Genomic DNA, 19,133 nt, shown 5'->3' with positions numbered 1-19,133 from the left:
ATCACAGAGTATATCCAGAATAAAACCAAAATAACAAACCGAATTTCTTAAAAATTCAAACACGATCGGCTCTGATACCAATTGTTAGATCCGAATATCACGGGTGAAAACCATCACCTAATTCCACGACCGAATCATGTTGAATAATTAAGAAAGCATAAAACAATAGCGGAAGCGTACCTGATGAATCCATGACGGTTGGTCTTCCAGATCAACACGTATTTCTCTGAGAGTCCCTTCAGTTCTCTCTGGCTCACTCTGACGACGGGATATCAGGAATGACAAGAATGTTACGTGTGACCTGGGGACCAGCCGTATTTATAGAGAAACCCTAGGTTACCCTAGTGGGCTTCCTATTTCAACCCATCACTGAAATAGAAGCCCATAATGAGTCTACACATTAAAGGCCCACAACCTGTTAGATACATTAAAGCCCAATAACCGTATACCAAATTAGATCACTTTTAATGGACCATCTTTATTGACAGTTCACAACACATAATTATTTAACATATAAGCCCAATGTTGGATTAAGGATCCAACATATTGGATTAAAGATCCAACATGTTCAACACGATCAGAGAATAACCGATTTTTTTTGCCTTAAATTGGAGGAAATTCTGATTCCTTAGAATGAGACAAAATTATAACCATTAATTTTTGTTGTTAGCGTTTTAATATTAGCGTTTTATTTAATTAATACGAGCTTGCTAAGAAGATATCGTTTATTTTCACTATAGATATACTCTTGATTCTTTGTAACTCTATTCAACCAATCAGTAAAAACTCTATGCCTAATGAAATGTATTGAGTGAAATAGTAAAGTTAAGCACCTTTTTACTATTCCATTTAGGTTTGAGATCATTACCTCTAAAGCCCCCTTTTTTAGCCCACGTATTTCACATGTTTAAGAATCTCGATCTTTTGGCTGGGAACCTATTATGTTTCACGTGCTATTAATGCTCTATCAAAACATGTACAGTTTGACCCCCTCTATTTTTTGCTCCGAGATAGTTTGACCATTTTAATTCTTAATCAAACCACCTAAAACGAAAAAATAAAAAAAAAGGCTTGACACAGAAAAAGTTTCTAGGTATAAAACGACCTGGCTTTTATTACATATAAACTATATTAAATTAAGGTCTTCAGTCATCTTGAGCCTTGACTCTTGACTGATAATTCAACCGTCCCAACTTGATATGTCAATAGACTATAGTTGACTATGAAAACGAGTACGCTAGTGCTAAGATCGAAACAAACAATATGTATAACAAAGAAGAAGACAAAAAAGAGAATATTCATGACATCATGGCCAAGAACTCGTCGAAGTTGAGAACCCCATCGCCGTTGAGATCAAACACGGAAATGATGGCCTTGCACTGGTCAACGCTCTTTGACTCGCCGAGCTTGCCAAGCATTCTCTTCAGACTCTGGGGAGTGATTAATCCACAGCCGTCCATTTCGTACATCTTGAAAGCCTCTCTCAGGTCCTTCACTTTCTCTTCCTCTTTCTCGTCTCCTTCGATCAGCTTCACGAAATCGTCCAGACCCAAAAACCCGTCTCCGTCGGAGTCGATATAACCCACCGCCGCCGCCGCGTCGGCCTCCGAGAGCTCTCCTCCCACCGCTCCGACGCAGTGCCGGAGCTCCGACGGAGATATTCTTCCGTCTCCGTCGGAGTCGAAGTGACCGAAGACTCGCTCGTATTGTGTGAGCGTGTTCATTATCACCTCTTTCAAGAAAACTTAAAAGCTAGATTAAATAGGTCAAGCAAAGAGCAGAGGAAGAGAAGAGAGTTGAGTTGTGGATGAGTGATATATCGCTGTATATTTATATGGGCGTTGATTGATACATCAGAAATGAGAACACACGCGTATTTTATGTGTGTGTATATATATATGTTGTCGGGAGGGGTTTTTTGGTAACTAGGAAAATGGGAAGACCGTTGACTCGAAAGAAGCACATAGAAATTTCGACAAAAGTAGTAAATATGTTAGCAGTGACGTCAAATGAAATAAGCACACGTAAAGTAAGCGGTTTACGAAATTTATTGTATATTCAACTTCCAAGTTGTGTACATTATTTGTGTCTGCTTCTTAGATATAATATAAAATACGTTGACCCAAGGCCCATCCTATAGTAACAAAAAAATTCCACTGGTATTATATATTAGTAAATGACTGAATGATGATATGCTAAATGCGTAGTATTCGTACATTCACATGGTTCTACTTTGTTAATAACCATCAAGCTTTTATGTATGACTTTATTAGCTATATACTGGGTTGGTCATTTTTGGTCACTTTACGTATTTATTTCCCCCCTCGGACTTAGTCTTGTTTCTTTGTGATAAGCAGTAAAGCACTACAAATTCTCTCATCAATGACATATATTTGGTGAAATAGTAAAATTAAGCGCATGCGTTTTCCTTTTTTAGGTTTTGAGATAAATCCCGTTATTTTTATATTTTCTGTGTGGAAAAGTGCAAAGCTCCCTATTATGCTGCACGTGCTATAAATGCTTTGTGAAAAAACACGTGGTGTTTTGAGTTTTGACCGTTTCAGTTCTTCAACACCTAATAAATAAATACATAAAGGCTTGACAAAGCCAAAGTCTATGTGTAAAAAACTATTGCAATATTTTCGTACGCAAACGCAAGTAGTCGCTTAAGTAGTAAAATTATAAGAATGAGTCGATCTCACGAGAATTTTGCTTAATCAAAACTTAATTAACCAATAACAAATTGAACTCAAGACTACAAATGATGATTATGAAGAAGATAAGAGCAACGGGTTCACTAAACTCTTCTATGATCGCGATTTCTAAAATTACGCACGATTTTTCAGTTCTCTCTCTTCACTAATCACACTCACGTAATATTAACGCTAAATCTCTCTCGAGCATTTAACAACTTATGTCAATACCGGATTTTCGTCACTCGATCTCAAACCCTAAAAATACGACAAACATTACAATCAAGAGTGTTCACACAATTTTAATTAGCAACCTAGCTATCTCTAGTTTAAGAATTTACTACGGTTATCTAATTCTTATGCACGATCAACTTAATCTTTCTCAAACATCAAATCAATCATAAAAATCATGAATGAGGTCGTGACTCTCTCACAAGTATTAAGCATGGAATTAAATAAAGCGATAGAGAAAAAAAAAACATGAAAAATACTTCAATCAAATAAACATGAATCCACAATCATAATTGAGAAAAGCTAAGCCACCACCCTTAAGGGGTTCAGTTCATGGCGTCGAGAGTAACAAAAACACAAAATAAATTAAAACAAATCATAAAAAAATAAAATAAATATCAATGTGAGTTCCAAGAAATAGAGATAGAAGAAAAAACGTTGAATTCGCGCTGCACTCAAGTTTCACTGCGTCGCGATGTATAACGTAATTTGCCGTGCTCTGTTCCTGGATTTCACTGTGGCGCCGATGCCCAGCCCGCCACGTTGGTCTATTGACTAGCTTTGAATTTCCGGAACTCTTCGTTTTAGCTCCGTTTCAACTCTTGTTTTCTTCTAAATGACTCCCACGACATCCCGAAGCTCAATTAAGCATCCAAAACCTAAAATGCACTTTAAAAATACTAAATTACCTCAAATACACTTGAGAACTTGCAAAATTTACGCTTGATAATATAGATTTATATGTAAAAAACGTATTCATAAAAAACCCATACATTTTTTAGTTAAAAAATACATTAAATGACGGTCTTCACTTACACTGGTGAGAAAACTAATGGTATAAGGAAGAGTTAGATATATGTGCTAAATTCTAGTTTAATTTGTTAGATATATTGCTTTTACACGACACAATATACACCTTTACTACTAAGTTAAACTCTTACTTGTTTAAAAAGATGTTAATCCCTTATATACATATATATATATATATATATATATATATTGTTATATACTACACGTAACAAATTACATGTATACATATTACGTGTATTATATATATTTATAAAAAATATACATTCATAAAAAATATACTATGTGTTTATAATTAAGCTGTTGTCTTATTGAATATGTAGTATTATTTAAGAATCATTTTATGATTTTTTTTTATGTACATTTTGAATTTATTTGTTTGTCTTAAATATATGTAATATTTGAGAATTTTTTATGATTTGGACTTATAGATATATATATATATATATATTAGTTTTTTTAATAATATTTTGTTAATGATATCGGCATATACTCGTGGATATGGTATGCAGCATATATCAATAAAATATTATCCTATATTATAATAGTTGTATTAATGATATATCAGTTGATAGCTGATATATCACTAAAATCAAAACTTCAGTCTCATATGATCTCGAGACTTGACTAATAACGCGTTTAAGCAGTCCCAACTTTGTTTATGCTACTTTTTAACATAAAAAAAAATTACAATATGCCTATATTCGAATATGAAAACGAGTATTCATGTCCTAAAATCGAAGTAACAAATATGCATGCATTATTAAGAAAAAGGCAAAAGAGAATATTCATGACATCATGACCAAGAACTCGTCGAAGTTGAGAACCCCATCACCGTTGATATCAAACATGGAGATGATGGCCTTGCACTGGTCAACGCTCTTTGACTCGCCTAGCTTGCCAAGCATTCTCTTCAGACTCTGGGGAGTGATTAATCCACAGCCGTCCATTTCGTACATCTTGAAGGCCTCTCTCAGGTCCTTCACTTTCTCTTCCTCTTTCTCATCTCCTTCGATCAGCCTCACGAAGTCGTCCAAACCCAACAACCCATCTCCGTCGGAGTCCATATATTCAACCACCGCCACCGCGTCGGCCTCCGAGATCTCTCCTCCTATTTCCTTGACGCAGGAATGGAGCTCCGAGGGAGATATTCGTCCGTCTCCGTCGGAGTCGAAGTGACCAAAGACTCGTTGATATTGTGTAAGCTTGTCCATGCCAGTGTTGTTTCAAGAAAGCTGAGTCAAGCCAAAAAAAGAGCAAAAGGAAGAGAAGAAGAGAAGAGCGTCGAGGCGTAGATGAGTGATATCGCTATATATATACATGCATATCATGTGTATATGGATATTTATATAAGCGGTGGTATGTCGATTGATACATGATGTGTGAACACACGTATTTTCCACATAGATGTTGGGCTGGCCATTTTGGTAAAATTGCGAATGACGAGACCGTTGACTGGGATTTATGGCAAATGAAATAAGTACACGTAAAGCAAGCGGTTTAACAATTTGATTTGAGTTTACGTGACATGTACACTTTTGGTGTCCGCTTCTTGGAAATATAGTGGGACAGCACTATATAGTATACGTTGACCCAACTTCTACACTAGCAGCCCATAATTTAATAAAGTAATAGCCAAATTCCACTAATATTTAAAGCATGGTTATTTTTATTCCTGAGGTCATATTTTATATCTGAGGTATGGGAATAATTAATTCTTCAGCGGTTTCTAATTACTTGCATACGAAGATATAATACTACGTGTTCTCTCATTATTGCATGTGTATACTGTATATGACTGTTTTTGTAAGTGTTTCATAACTTTTCACAGTATTAAAGTTTGGTTCTTAATCTTTATTAGTGTGTTGGACATTAGATTTGAACGATTTCTGATAAAAATAAAAGTCAAGTTTATTTGAATAAGGAAGGATAAAGGTCGTTGATGACTAATAATTTGAATTAAGTTAATCTCATTGACCAACGAAATTAGTAGTATAAATATATATGTTAGCAATTTTGCAAGCTATATAATTGTATGTACTAAAAAATAGGGCAGTGTAGCGAAATAGCCAAAATGAAACTATGAAATTTGTTTTTAGCCTATGTTTCACAATTTTTTGGGAAATAGCCAACAGACTTATGTGGCAATAATTAAGGTCTGATTTACCCTTATTTATTAACAAATTCGTCACTTTCTCTCTCCTACTTTTTTCCTACATTTTTTTTACATAAAAACTTCAAAAAATCATATCTATCTCATACGAACTCGAAATTGAGTGATTCCAAATCCTACGGATTCGTGACGCCGATATATTAAAAAATAGATCCACTGTGTTTGATGAAAAATCATGTTTAATACATCATAGTTACGTTTCCATTTATTTTTTTGATAATTTCAAAAAATTCCATATTAAACATAATTTTTCATCAAACACAATGAGTCTATTTTTGAATATCTCGACGCCACGAATTTGTAGGATCTGGAATCACTCAATTTCGAGTTCGTATGAGAAAGATATGAATTTTTGAAGTTTTGATACAAAAAAAATTATTTGAAAAAAATAGGAGAGAGAAAGTGACGAATTTGTTAATAAATAAGGGCAAATCAGACCTTAATTATTGACACATAAGTCATTTGGCTATATCCCTATAAATTGTCAAACATATGCTAGATCCAAAATCACAGGTTTAAAGTGACATTGTTACTTACAAATCTCTAAAAAAATATCTTTATTATTTATCAACTATTTATGTCGTCGATAAAGAAAAAAAAAAGTCCAAGAGTGGGAGAAACTAGCTTAGTCTATGCTAAATTGTATTGTATAGAATGGTCACAATGAGTTTGTGGAACTACCTTAGATATCTAGATCTAATTTCCAGAGCATTCTATGTGAATAACACGAAAATAATAAACTTTGAAAAAATGGCACCATATTTAAAATTACAGCTCTTACATTGAGACCTGTAAGCTTTTATGCTCACACTTTAAAATGCCTCTTATTTATATATAATTTTTTACTAAAAAAAAACATCAATTTAAAAACACACTTGAAATGATAGATAAATGCCTACGCTCAAGAAAATAGGAAACCATGTTCACTTTCCTTGAAAATTTTAGCAAAATACCTACAAATTCGAGGGCTCAGTCTAACGGTTTGAAATTGTTTGGATAGCGCAAATTAGACGTTTATCACACAAATAGTCGCAAGAAGTTCGTTTTCTAGATCATCAACCTTTCCCGTGATCATTGCGTGATTTTCGTTCAATCTGTTTCTATACGCTCATGTTTGGAATAATATATTTGCATATACCGAATATTTCAACTCTTAAAAATTAAATTTTGACCTCATGTATTTATAAATATACATGCACACACTTGCTTTTGAAAGAAAAGTCCGCTACGTACAAAGAAAGTATAGTTGAATTGCACTGATCATATCAGTTTTTCAAACCAAATTCATTATTTTCTCCACCCAAAAATATAAAATAATAAGCAACGAAATTCTCTTCTTCAAGAAAAGACCATATATATATATATACAAGTAATAGTTTAGTGTGTCGCAAACTAGAAGTCTTCAACGAAAAGACACACGAATGAAAAACAAGCTCTATAAACAGCAGTCTTTAGAGAACTTTCCAATTTATTTCATGAATAAATGAAATGAAATGAATAAATTAATCATTGAAAAATAAAACAATACGACAAATGAACGAATCCATATTTACAGACACCACGAACACATGTGGTTTTACGACATCATGGCCAAGAACTCGTCGAAGTTGAGAACCCCATCGCCGTTGAGATCAAACACGGAAATGATGGCCTTGCACTGGTCAACGCTCTTTGACTCGCCGAGCTTGCCAAGCATTCTCTTCAGACTCTGGGGAGTGATTAATCCACAGCCGTCCATTTCGTACATCTTGAAAGCCTCTCTCAGGTCCTTCACTTTCTCTTCCTCTTTCTCGTCTCCTTCGATCAGCTTCACGAAATCGTCCAGACCCAAAAACCCGTCTCCGTCGGAGTCGATATATCCCACCGCCGCCGCCGCGTCGGCCTCCGAGAGCTCTCCTCCCACCGCTCCGACGCAGTGCCGGAGCTCCGACGGAGATATTCTTCCGTCTCCGTCGGAGTCGAAGTGACCGAAGACTCGCTCGTATTGCGTAAGTTTGTCCATGAAACAGCTATGAAATTGTACTTAATGACTGAAATGAAATCTACTAAGCTTCTAGATAGAGCTTATAGCTGAGAAGGTTTTTAAGTTCTTGAATCTGAATAGATTTTTTTTGGTGGGTATATTTATAGGTGAATATGAATAATTGATGCCGCGTGGGGTGGTTATTTCGTAGAAGATAGTTTCTTATGGAAGGACGGCTTTGGGAAGTTTCCTAAATATGGTCAAAAGGAAAATATAATTAATGCTGTGACTTTTGCTTACGTGGCGTTATGTTTGAGCTGACGATTTTTTCACACACATACCAAAAAAAAAAAAAAAGTTAACGAAATTAAGGGGGAACGAGTTTTTATGCTTTTTGTTTAATCTTTACATTACTCTGTTGCAATTAATTATTTTTCTTCTATACTTTCCTCTATATTAAAAAAAAAATCATGTAGCGCATCAATTATAGTACTTCAAAAATTATTTTTCTTATTGTCATTGATAAAGAGACAAGAGTTCGTACATGAAAGAGATTCAAAAATCTAAAAAATATTAACGGTAGCTAAAACACGAGTTAGTACATGGACAAAAAATATTCCCCTTTCTAGGAAATTAGTTGCAAAAGCCACCAAACAAACTCAACAAAAGGCTGAAGAGAAGCAGTACATGTGAGTGGTGAAGTTAGGTTTCCAATTTGGGGGCAAATTTAAAATAAAAATTCACGGAGACAAATTTAGAAAAATATCATATAAATTTAGACTAAAATTACAAAAAATTTAGGTAAAAAATTACAATTTAAATAAATTCAAAAAGTACATATGACCCCTTGAGAGCCCCATGTAACTGCCCTTGGCACTTGTAGCAAAATGTTTGGGATTGAAGGTCAACGGCGAAAGTACATTTAACTATCCTTGTTGCAACATGTTTGGTACTTGTTCCATAATTTCTCTCATGAAGCTACAAAGGACTCCCCCAAAGCGAGTTGAGGCGCTATGGTTTGGGATTGAAGCATCCATGTGAAGTTTCACTTTCTCACTGCCTCGTTGCTTCCACGTTGATCTATCTTTCACCCTCCTCGGATATGGTCAAGACTTCTGGCGTTAAAAATTTAGAAATTCATTAAGACGGCAATTATAGAACATGATTAAGGGTTATCTTTGCAGTGCCCGTTACTACATAAATTACATTAAAAGACAATTTATATAAGAAGTTCTTCAAAATATTGCACGACTGTAATAGCTCAAAATTTTCATATGACTTTACAAGTTGTTTAGAAAATGTCTCAAAAAAACTTTTAAAGTGATTAGAGTTCAACTGTTTATATGTTTATAACACGTTTTAAACCATGACTTTATAAGATATATTAAGTCATTTTTAAAACATCTTCATATATGTCTTAACATCAACATTTTCTGCATACATATACTTTTTTTTTTTTTTTTTTTTTTTTTGAGAGAGAGAGAGAGAGATATGAGGTCGTGTTTCTTGAATTTTTTTAATACTTTTTTTAAACGTCTTAAAAATACATTTACTTATTAAGTTAGTCATATATAGAGGCCGTTTATGAATTTTTTAAAGTTAGTCATATGGATTTTTTAAGTTATGTTTTTTATGTCTTAAAATGCAAGATTTTGTAGTAGTTACCGTGGACAAAACACTTTTGGACTAATACTTCAATTGCATACATATATTAATCAGTTCTAGTGTTTTTGTTAAAGTTATAAAAAAACTGACATTTTGGAATAATTGTGTAAAAAGAAGAGACCTAAGATATCACTATAGTAAGTCGACCGTATGAAAAACCAGCTCTCTCTAAAAACCCTCTCTCTCCCTTTAGCATCTTAGATCTAGATCTAGCGGGGGTGAGCGTCGCCGCCGCCCCTCTGGGTTCTGGCACCGCCGCTGTCGCGGCTCCGGTCCGGAGGGGAGGGCGATTCTCCACGAGACCCTTTCTCAGACCCGTTGCAGAGGCCGCTCAGATCCGTCGCAGAGGCCGCTCAGATCCGTCGCAGTGGCCGCTCAGACCCGAGCTCAGATCCGTCGCAGAGGCCGCAGAGCTCAGACCCGAGCTCAGATCCGTCGCAGAGGCCGCTCAGACCCGAGCTCAGATCCGTCGCAGAGGCCGCTCGCCACCGCCGGCTCAGACTCGTCGACCGCCGAGCTCAGATCCGTCGACCGCCGAGCTCGAAGGCGGTCCCAACCTCTCTGACCACGCTCCAGAGGCTGGCCACCACCAAGAGCCCCGCCCGGCACTCGAGCACCCCTTCCTTTACCAGAGCTCCGGTCGGCACCACCGTGTCACCACCAGGCCCGGCCTCGCCACCGCCGGCCCAAGCGCCGCCGCCAGCTAGGCGGTCCGACTCTCCTTCGTCGTCGCTTCCTGGTGCTCCACGCCGTGGGTTCGAGTCTTTGACGCTTGCGAGTGACGGGTTGTTTGGGTCTTGGTTACGATTGTTCTTTGTGTGGTATCTTTTGTGTTTGTTTTGGTTGTAATTTCCTGTTTTCTCTACTTTTTGCAATAGCTTTCTGTGTTCTGAAGTTGGATTAGCCATCGTTCAGCCTTCCGTTATGGAATTCCTGTTAGACAAGCGTTTATGCAGGTTTGAGACTCTCTTCCGAGGCTTGTGCTCTTGGTTGTTCGGGTTTGCCTATCAACCATAGAGGTTTTTGTCAAAGAGCTGATGTTGTGCTCGATTAGTTGTGTGCTTTGTTGGTTTTCCATTGTTGGATTCCAAGCCACGTTTAAACCCCATGATCGCTTTCATATGATCTTATCGATGGGTTCGGTTCAGTCCGAGATCATGAGCATCTCTGTTTTGGGACTTTCAAAGTCTGCATTAGTGATTGTAATAACTTCTTTCTAATGGAATTCTCGGTTTTTCCCTCAAAAAAAAAAAAATATCACTATAGTATAATAAAAATAAAAAATATAACAATTAAGTTAACAAAAATAAATTTAAATGCCTAAAATAAAAAAAAAAATTCCATTTGTATATTAAAAATATAAAATCACAAATAAACGGGCGCTACTTACTAATTATACTTATGTGCAGTATATCTTTATCTATTACTAACACTTAAAAACAGTACCCAATCTATAAGATTAAAATTCTTTAATGGGGTAGGAAAAAAAATGATAATATTCTAATTTTTTATTTTTATTTTGCTTCCCTTGTATAGTATCGTGACGAAAATTGTGGTGGAAAAAGCACCGACTTTATAAGATCGATTGACTTTAAGCGAAGAAACTGGAGCTCGCTAAAATATCTCTAACCGCCAAAACTGTTTTCACCAGAAGATCAGTGAGCACTTGGCAGCTTCCTATTCGCAGTATTTCATTTAGTTTTTTCAATCTAAGACTTTAGTTTATTTTATCAAATAATTAACAAATTAGCTATATTTACACTTTTAAATGACTATTTAGCCAATTTTTCGTAAATATTTGATAAATAATTAATCTTTATTATAGTTACAACTATTTACACTATTTAATTACAATTGATTACACTATTTATTTATAACTATTTACAATTGATTACACATATTTATTAGTTATTACCAAATATTTACTAATAATTGACTAAATAATATACTATACATGGCTATATATCTTTTGTACCTTTATTTTATTTATTTATTGGAGGGTTGGAGATGGACTCGAACATTCCAAGGAAGTCGGCTATGGATATGCTTTAGATTAGTCGTGGTCGTGGATAATTAATCAACTTTAAACATAATTAAATACAATCTCGATACCATTTACAAAACAACAAATAGTTTTTAATTCAACAGATGCTGAATAACGACTCTTAAAACGTGGGGTGGGGAAAAGTGTAATCATATATAGCATATTGGCAATAAATAATAACATATTTTTACCTTTATAAAATTAAGTCACCTACTTGGTGTCATTTTTTGGGGGTCAAATAATCTAATTTTGGTTTAAAAGAACAAGCAATTTTGCAACATTAGAAAAATAGTAACTGTCAAGGTCAAACACGTGGTCCTAACTCTATGTTATATATTTTCGTACGGTTGTTGATATATGATAAACCACAATGACTCAGGATTGGCATTCAAACAAGTCATCCCACATTAAACTATTTACGTTAATTATATTTAGAACTCTTCCAAGAATTTGTTATAGCTTTAGAATAATTGTTTTATTTATTTATTTAAATCACACCCTGGAAGCTCCAAATGTAGCGTAGGATACAGATATATCATATCTACACGTATTACTCGCTCTAAGCAAACACAGAACTAGAGCTTTCTCTATTCTCATCTAAAAAATTTGAAAACTGATCACACCGACAAAATCATCTTTAATAAAATATATAAAGAGCCAGCACAAACGTGTTTACGATGCGCGTCGAGTTCTAAGGACTCTGGTTCGAGAACTTGATTATGATGAAAATGAATTTGCTAGCATTTGAGGTCTAAACCCTAAAATGATAAAAGGAGACAAAGATAAAAAAAAATGTGGTTCCATTCAAGGCTGACTTTCCATGAGCGTAGATATTTTAAGGACTTGTAAGTGTTTGCCAACTTGATGATGACAAGAATGAATATACTGGAATATTTGAATTCTTCGTCAATTAATCACATGGTAACTTAAAGGAAAATACCACTTCCGTATTTCTACCGATATTGTAATTTATATAAAAAAAAGTTAGAAAAATAGTCAATTTAAACGTTGCTAAATAGCCAAAGTTTGTTAAATATTAGATAAATAACCATAAATGATGACGTGACTTAATATGACAATGACTATTTACTTAATATTTACATTTGTAAATATATAAAATTGGATATTTACCTAATATTTACCAAACCTTGACTATTTAGCAATTCCGAACGTTTAAGTTGGCTATTTTGCTAAATTACCCATTTATAAAGGTATTTAGTCAAGATTATTTTAGGAATTTTAAGCTTGTATAGGCTAAGCTTAATTTTTTTTTAATATATTTGTGCGTCGATATTCGTTGTAAAGTGCAATAGATCATTTCCAATACAAGTTCATATAATAAAATCTGTATGAAGTTAGAATATCGTATGTGTTGTTGTCTTTAAATATTTGTTGTTTGATTCCAAGAAATTTGAGCAGAGGTGCTCCATTTGTAAAACACCGTGTGTGGGTAAATTGGCCATAAAAGCCTCATTAACGTTGACAATTGTGTTTTAGCCAACATTTAGTTAATTTTTTGTTAATAGCCAATACGCCTACGTGGCATAATATTAACTGAATTTCTTTACTGAATTGCCCTTATTAATTGCGCCTTCATTTTAAATTTGAGGCAGTTTTAATTTGAAATTTGAAATGTACCGAAATGGAAAGTAGTGTTATGGACGTGTTTGACTCTTTAATATCTGTTTTAATATCGTGACTCATTATATATGTGGCAGTTTTTTTTAAAATTTAAAAATAAACCGAATTGGATAGCAGATATTGTTTCTCGAAATATTGGACTTGGTTTGAGAAAATTGTGCGAGAAGTTATTGAGAATTAGTTTCCATATTTCTGGCAGAATAAATTGTAGACAGTATCTGAATATATTTAGCATTTATAGACTATATCTGATTCATAATGGGCGAAAATATTGCATTCATTTGGCTGCCAATTTTATTTTAAATTTTAGTATACAATGATTCAGACTTTTTCACGTTATCTGATGTTAATTGATTTGTCAGCAAATAAACTGCAAATAATTGTTGTATTTACTGTCTATTAACAGGGATTCCAGTAAATAACGTGTTTTTTACTGGCAAATTTGATTGTGCAAAAACAGACTTTCTGCATATTTGTAAATGAACCAGTATATTTAACATGACATCAATTTACATATAAATGAATCAATTTACAATTTATAATCTACTTGACTCTTATTTACAACTCAAACACGTACCAAAAAAAAAAAATTCTTCGTCGGCGGCGCGCTCGGCGGCTCGCGGCGATCGCGCGCGGCGGCGCTCGGTCTCAGCGGGATGGCGCGCGCGAGGAAGAGAAGCTTGGCCTCGGGCTGGTGCTGGTGGCCGCGCGCAGAAGAGAAGGAGGAGAAGAAGACGGCGGTGCTCGGTCTCAGCGAGATGGCGCGCGCGAGGAATAGAAGCTTGGGTTCGGGCTGGTGTTGGTGGTCGTGCGCAGAAGAGAAGAAGGAGAAGAAGACGGTGACGCTCGGTCTCAGCGGGATGGCGCGCGCGAGGAAGAGAAGCTCGGGCCGGTGCTGGTGGCCGCGCGCAGAAGAGAAGAAGGAGAAGAAGACGATGGCGCTCGGTCTCAGTTTCTCGTTACAGAAATCTGGGTTTTCAAATTTGGGTTGCGTCTTCTCCATTTTCTTATTCTGAGAGAAAGATGGTGTGTATCGGTGGTATTAATTACCAAAATTAATGACGCCCCTTGATTCCTGCGACAGTTATTATCTAATATTGTGTTTTAAATGCATTTAATTTTCAGTATTATAGTGGGCGGGAACATGTAAGGTCTTTTTGGTATTTTGACAGTGTGTAAATAAATGGTGCTGGCTATTAACACGAAATTAACAGAATGTTGACCAAATCCAAAACTGTCTAAATATGGGTGGCTATTTAGCTATATTACCCTTCTTTTAATCTCATTCAAAGAAAGTAAACATTACCACAAATATCCAGACTTTTGGTGTTTTTTTAGTATATTTTGTTCTTTATTTTTTGTTGTAATGTTTTGATTTAGCGACCATATCCAGCAATTTATACACTTACTTAACTCTTTTTATTTTTTACTATTTGAATTAATAAAAAATTAGAAAAATAGTCAATTTAAAATTTAAACGTTTGACATTGTTAGATAACCAACGTTTGGTAAATTTTAGATAAATAATTACTTTCAAACGTAAATTTTAAATAAATAGCCAACGTTCTTATTTGATGCAAAAAAGCAATAATAAAACATGGTGATTTATATATATATATATATATATATATATATACACATATATATATATATACACACACACACACATATATATATATATATATATATATATATATATATATATAAAATGGTGGTTTTGAAGAATATATCACAAGAGAATCAGTACGTACATGAATTACACGCAAGCATTACTAAGTATTACATTGAACTTGACTTAACTTCATCACAATTTTTTTTTATCCGTTCCATTTATCGTATAAAAGGTCTGCAAGAAGGTCAGAATGAGAGCAAAAGAAGCAGCGACAAAGGAAATAAACGCCCACGGGTGACTGAAATATTGGGATCTGAGTATTCTCATGTACCTGTTATTATGAGAAATAACTTAGTCGAATCTTGCAGCAAAAAAAAAAAAGTTGAATATATCTTATTAATAACCATAGTATGTTAAGAATATTGTTCCTACTATTCCTATGCTGATGTGGTTCGCGTGATTTGGTTGAAGTTGAACAAAGCAAAGATATTATGTTCTTGTTCAGGATAGTATCTCTATTTTTAAATTATAAGGTATTTTTTTGATTGCCTGCCTAGTATAGATTTAGTATTACATGCACACTATTACAAATGCTACAATTTAAAACATTAAAAACATCTTAAAATAAACATTAAAACATGATTAAAAAAACTCTAATTAAGTTAGTTTGTTATTAAAATCACTAATTTGTTTGGATGACATTTGTTAGTTCATATTTTCTACCATTCAAAACAACTATATAATATGGGGGTTTTTTTTTAACGTATTGGTTCTTTTAATTTAAGTTCACTGTACTGCTAACATTATCAGAAGTATTTTCAGTGTAGATATTTAAAAATAGACAAGAAATAAGTTGATGAATTAATAAAGCTAATACGTACCTGTGGCAAGGCTCCTTGCAGTACTCACGCACATCCTTGGTAAGTCTGAGGTAAAACCCTTCCTTGATGTAAGTCCCGAGGTAAAGCTTTTCGAAAAACTTACTCGCATCGTCGACGTTCAGCCACGTCTCGACCGCCCCGCTCTTGCAAAGCGCTTCCATGTCGGCTCGGGTGTTGATGAGGTTGTCGAGAAGCACAGCGTAGCAAGTCACCACACTGTCGTAATTAGGGCAACACTGCTCGAGCGCGATCAAGTTCCGAAACACGGTCTCCGTGGTCTCTTGGATGAACAGCTGAGGGATTTCGAACACCCCGGTCTTCTTGCAAAAATTGAGGTCTAAAATAGACGTCGATTCTCCCCGCCGGAATATGATTCCGGAGGCTTTGAGGCTCGTGGCCGACTGCATAGACGCCACGGAGTCGTAGTGATCCGTGTCTTTCAACTTGATGTAGTCGAACGGAAAGATCAACAAGCATCTGAGCAAGTCGAGGATGTGTTTGCTTTTCTTAAGCTTATCGAGTAGGTCCTTGCTGAGAAACGGCGAGGACTTCGTGGAGAATATCGCGCCGAAGAATTCGACGGCAATTTGGGCGAGCGGCTTTTCGTCTATGGATTTAATCTTGGTCATGTTGAAGAGCTTCTCGAGCACCGTCCACGGCATTTGATTCTCGAGCAAAATCAAGTCGTGCAAGAGAAACTGGTGGAGACAAGACATGGATGATATCGGGTCGTCGTTCGTTCGGAGACTCTCGTACGCTTTTTTGCGGAAAAGCTCTACGATGAAACAGCCGTCGAGAACCAAGAGCTTGACGAATTCGGAAGGTTCTAACCCGATCGCTCCGGCGTAGTGTTCCCATGCCTCTTCCCGGGAGTCCGACACGGCGTTGCTCAAATCGGACAACAAGTTTTTGTTCAAATTCGAGTGGCGGGAGAGTAGGTCGCGGAGGTATTTCCATTTGATTGGCTCGGTGCGTTTTAGGGTTTTGTTTTGGTGGTGAAACGGGCCGATTGAAAACTGGTCTGGAACGTAGGAGGTCGGGTTATGGCGGGAAAGTATGGTCGGAACTTGGAAGATGCTACATCCTAGAGGCATGGACATGTTACGAGCCATCTCCGATTCCATGCCCTTTGCCAATTCGTCGACATCGATCTTGACTTCAGATAATTCTAGGAAGTGTATTTAGTACGCGATTAGTAAACTGGCTCGAACTCAAGACCTCAAACTAATATATGATTAGTTAATGTAGGCAAATTTTTCCAAGTGCGACTTGAACTTACGACCTCGAATTAGTACGAAGACGGCCATAAAATTGTTACAGCCGTGTTAAGCATATTCAATTAATTTGAAATAAAAAATATTAAAACTAATAAAACATCAAAAGTTTAGCTGTATTTTTATCGACTATTTACTAATTAAATAATAACGAGTATCATAAAGAAAGTAAATAAAATTATCATTTGCCATTATTATAAATTAATACTTATTCACTTAATTATGTATGGACTCAAAATAAATTACATAAATTAGGCCACTTCAAATTTTAGGATTTTCAAGTAGCCAATAATTTTTTTTTTTTTTAATAAAATAGCCATATTTTATATACGTGGCATCTAAAAATTCAATACCTCAAAGCTACAAATTCTAAAGATAAAAAAATGCCGTTTCATTATTATTAGGGTACAATAATAATAATAATAATGATGATGATAATAATAATACTAACAACCCAAAGCTACAAAATCTAAAGACATGTTCAAATACATCTGGCATATATATTTGAACAATAATAGTTTGATTATTATAACAATAACAATTTGGACCTCTCATGGACTATATTAACTTGAAGAACTATATTTAAGTATATAAAGAGATATTATAAATTACCGGCTTTGTTCTCTGTCGAATTTATGACAATGCTCTGATCTCCCGAGAGCTTTTCTTGCTTCGTCATCCCCTCAACTGAAAGAATATTGCATATGCATAAGTACAACAAATTAATCCAAAATAAGTGACTGTTTATAACTTCATTATTTATCTGTTCAATGTATACGTACTGTTTATAAAACGAGATAAAAGATATCCAAGATTTATAAATCATTCAGATGGGAAACTTCTTTCCTGAGCGTTTTATAGTGTACTCTTAGAATAAAGTGAAAAGCAACTGTTGAAGAGCTATATCTTCAATTTCGTGAATTACAAAAATAATATTTCATACATATAATAGATTCTATCTCAAATAAATGAAAAAGGAGATAAATCCAATGCTAGCTTTTTATAATTATATAGAACATTATTATATAAAAAAAACCGATGAGTTATTAGAATAAAGTGCGATGTAACACGTTAAGAGCGAATAAATCTTCAGTTTCGTGACTTTATTTAGTGCCATATGTTCGCTTTCTCATCGAAAGTAAACATCGGTATGGTATATTTACTTTACTTGGTTCTATTGCTTATCCTTTTTTATTTTCCGAAACACAAATTCCTCTTTAAAGGGGAAAAAGACAAATTTGAAGCATTTTCTTAGCTGTACAGACACGTTTGAAAATATACACATTGTGAATGCCCTTTTCTAGATCTAACAATACGGGAGACACGTGACACTGCAAAAGATGGATTCTAGATACCAAACGCACTGTTGAGGTCTACGTTGTTTGTCTGGTGACATCGAAAGGATCGTAACTATGAAAGATAACCCAAAATGACATGATCTCTAAGTTACTCGAAACCACGACGAGAATGTGAGATCATTTTTTTGTGGTCCGAGAATACCGTGGTTATGAATGGTAAAACCGTAAAACCCAAAATGCCATAATCAGTGACGGAGCCAGGATTTCAATCAAGGGGGGCAAATTTGAGAAATATTTTTTAGGAGAGGCATTATTGAAAAAAACTTACAAATTTGGGTAAAAAACATAATTATTAATAAAATTTAGGGGTAAAATTATAAAAAAGTATAAAAATTTGGGGTTAAAAAATAATTTTTAAAATTGAGGGGGGAAATTGGCTCACCTTGGTCCCCACCTAGATCCGTCACTGGCCATAATCCTCAAGGGTCATTAGACCGAGGTGAGGATGACTGCTGTCAGTCTTGATCGGTTAGAGTTGTGAAGTTTAATCGATCGCCGAGGTGATGACTGAAGACCTTACGATGCTGATTTCCTACGCACCGATTCTTTGTAGAGCGCAAGAGAGTTGTAAACACTTTTTTTTTCTCGATTTAAGTTTTAGTTAAAATCTGCAGGGGAAAAATTAATGTAACTGCAAAGTTAATATGAAAGTGAACCATAATAAATATGTGCGTGTTATTTGTTCTTTGCGATTATTTTTGTTTTCTGATTAGATGAGGATTTGGGGATAAATCCTAACATGATATTCCCTTTTTCGTCAGAAAGTAAGTTTTTCGGTCTTTGTAACCTCA

General features: G+C 35.1%; 4 protein-coding genes across 4 annotated transcripts; all 4 read right to left on the bottom strand.

Annotated features, from left to right (window-relative positions):
* Positions 1–1,088: 1,088 nt before the first annotated feature.
* LOC149406351 (putative calcium-binding protein CML23) lies at positions 1,089–1,835 on the bottom strand. The gene has a single exon (XM_089625456.1). It carries the CDS (start codon positions 1,722–1,724, stop codon positions 1,299–1,301), a length of 426 nt encoding a protein of 141 aa, XP_089481582.1. The 5' UTR covers positions 1,725–1,835; the 3' UTR covers positions 1,089–1,298.
* A 2,541-nt stretch (positions 1,836–4,376) lies between these two features.
* On the bottom strand, positions 4,377–5,035 carry LOC149406350 (putative calcium-binding protein CML31). The gene has a single exon (XM_089626275.1). It carries the CDS (start codon positions 4,943–4,945, stop codon positions 4,520–4,522), a length of 426 nt encoding a protein of 141 aa, XP_089482401.1. The 5' UTR covers positions 4,946–5,035; the 3' UTR covers positions 4,377–4,519.
* Positions 5,036–7,326: 2,291 nt separating this feature from the next.
* Positions 7,327–8,008, bottom strand: LOC149406349 (putative calcium-binding protein CML23). Its single transcript, XM_089625383.1, has one exon. The coding sequence runs from the start codon at positions 7,904–7,906 to the stop codon at positions 7,481–7,483; it is 426 nt and encodes a 141-aa protein (XP_089481509.1). The 5' UTR covers positions 7,907–8,008; the 3' UTR covers positions 7,327–7,480.
* A 6,894-nt stretch (positions 8,009–14,902) lies between these two features.
* Positions 14,903–17,881, bottom strand: LOC149406348 (UPF0481 protein At3g47200-like). Its single transcript, XM_089625951.1, has 4 exons — positions 17,767–17,881; positions 17,597–17,671; positions 15,711–16,878; positions 14,903–15,160 (listed from the first exon to the last, which is right to left on the bottom strand). Exons 2-4 carry the CDS (start codon positions 17,661–17,663, stop codon positions 15,022–15,024), a joined length of 1,374 nt encoding a protein of 457 aa, XP_089482077.1. The 5' UTR covers positions 17,664–17,671; positions 17,767–17,881; the 3' UTR covers positions 14,903–15,021.
* Between the last annotated feature and the right edge of the window lie 1,252 nt (positions 17,882–19,133).

The sequence above is a fragment of the Urtica dioica genome, chromosome 1 (assembly GCF_054948205.1).
Source record: "Urtica dioica subsp. dioica isolate 48M chromosome 1, U.dioica_male_clone48M_v1_H2, whole genome shotgun sequence".
Classification (NCBI taxonomy): Eukaryota; Viridiplantae; Streptophyta; class Magnoliopsida; order Rosales; family Urticaceae; genus Urtica; species Urtica dioica.
Note: the sequence above shows the minus strand (reverse complement) of the source record. Positions and strands in the feature narration are given on the sequence as shown.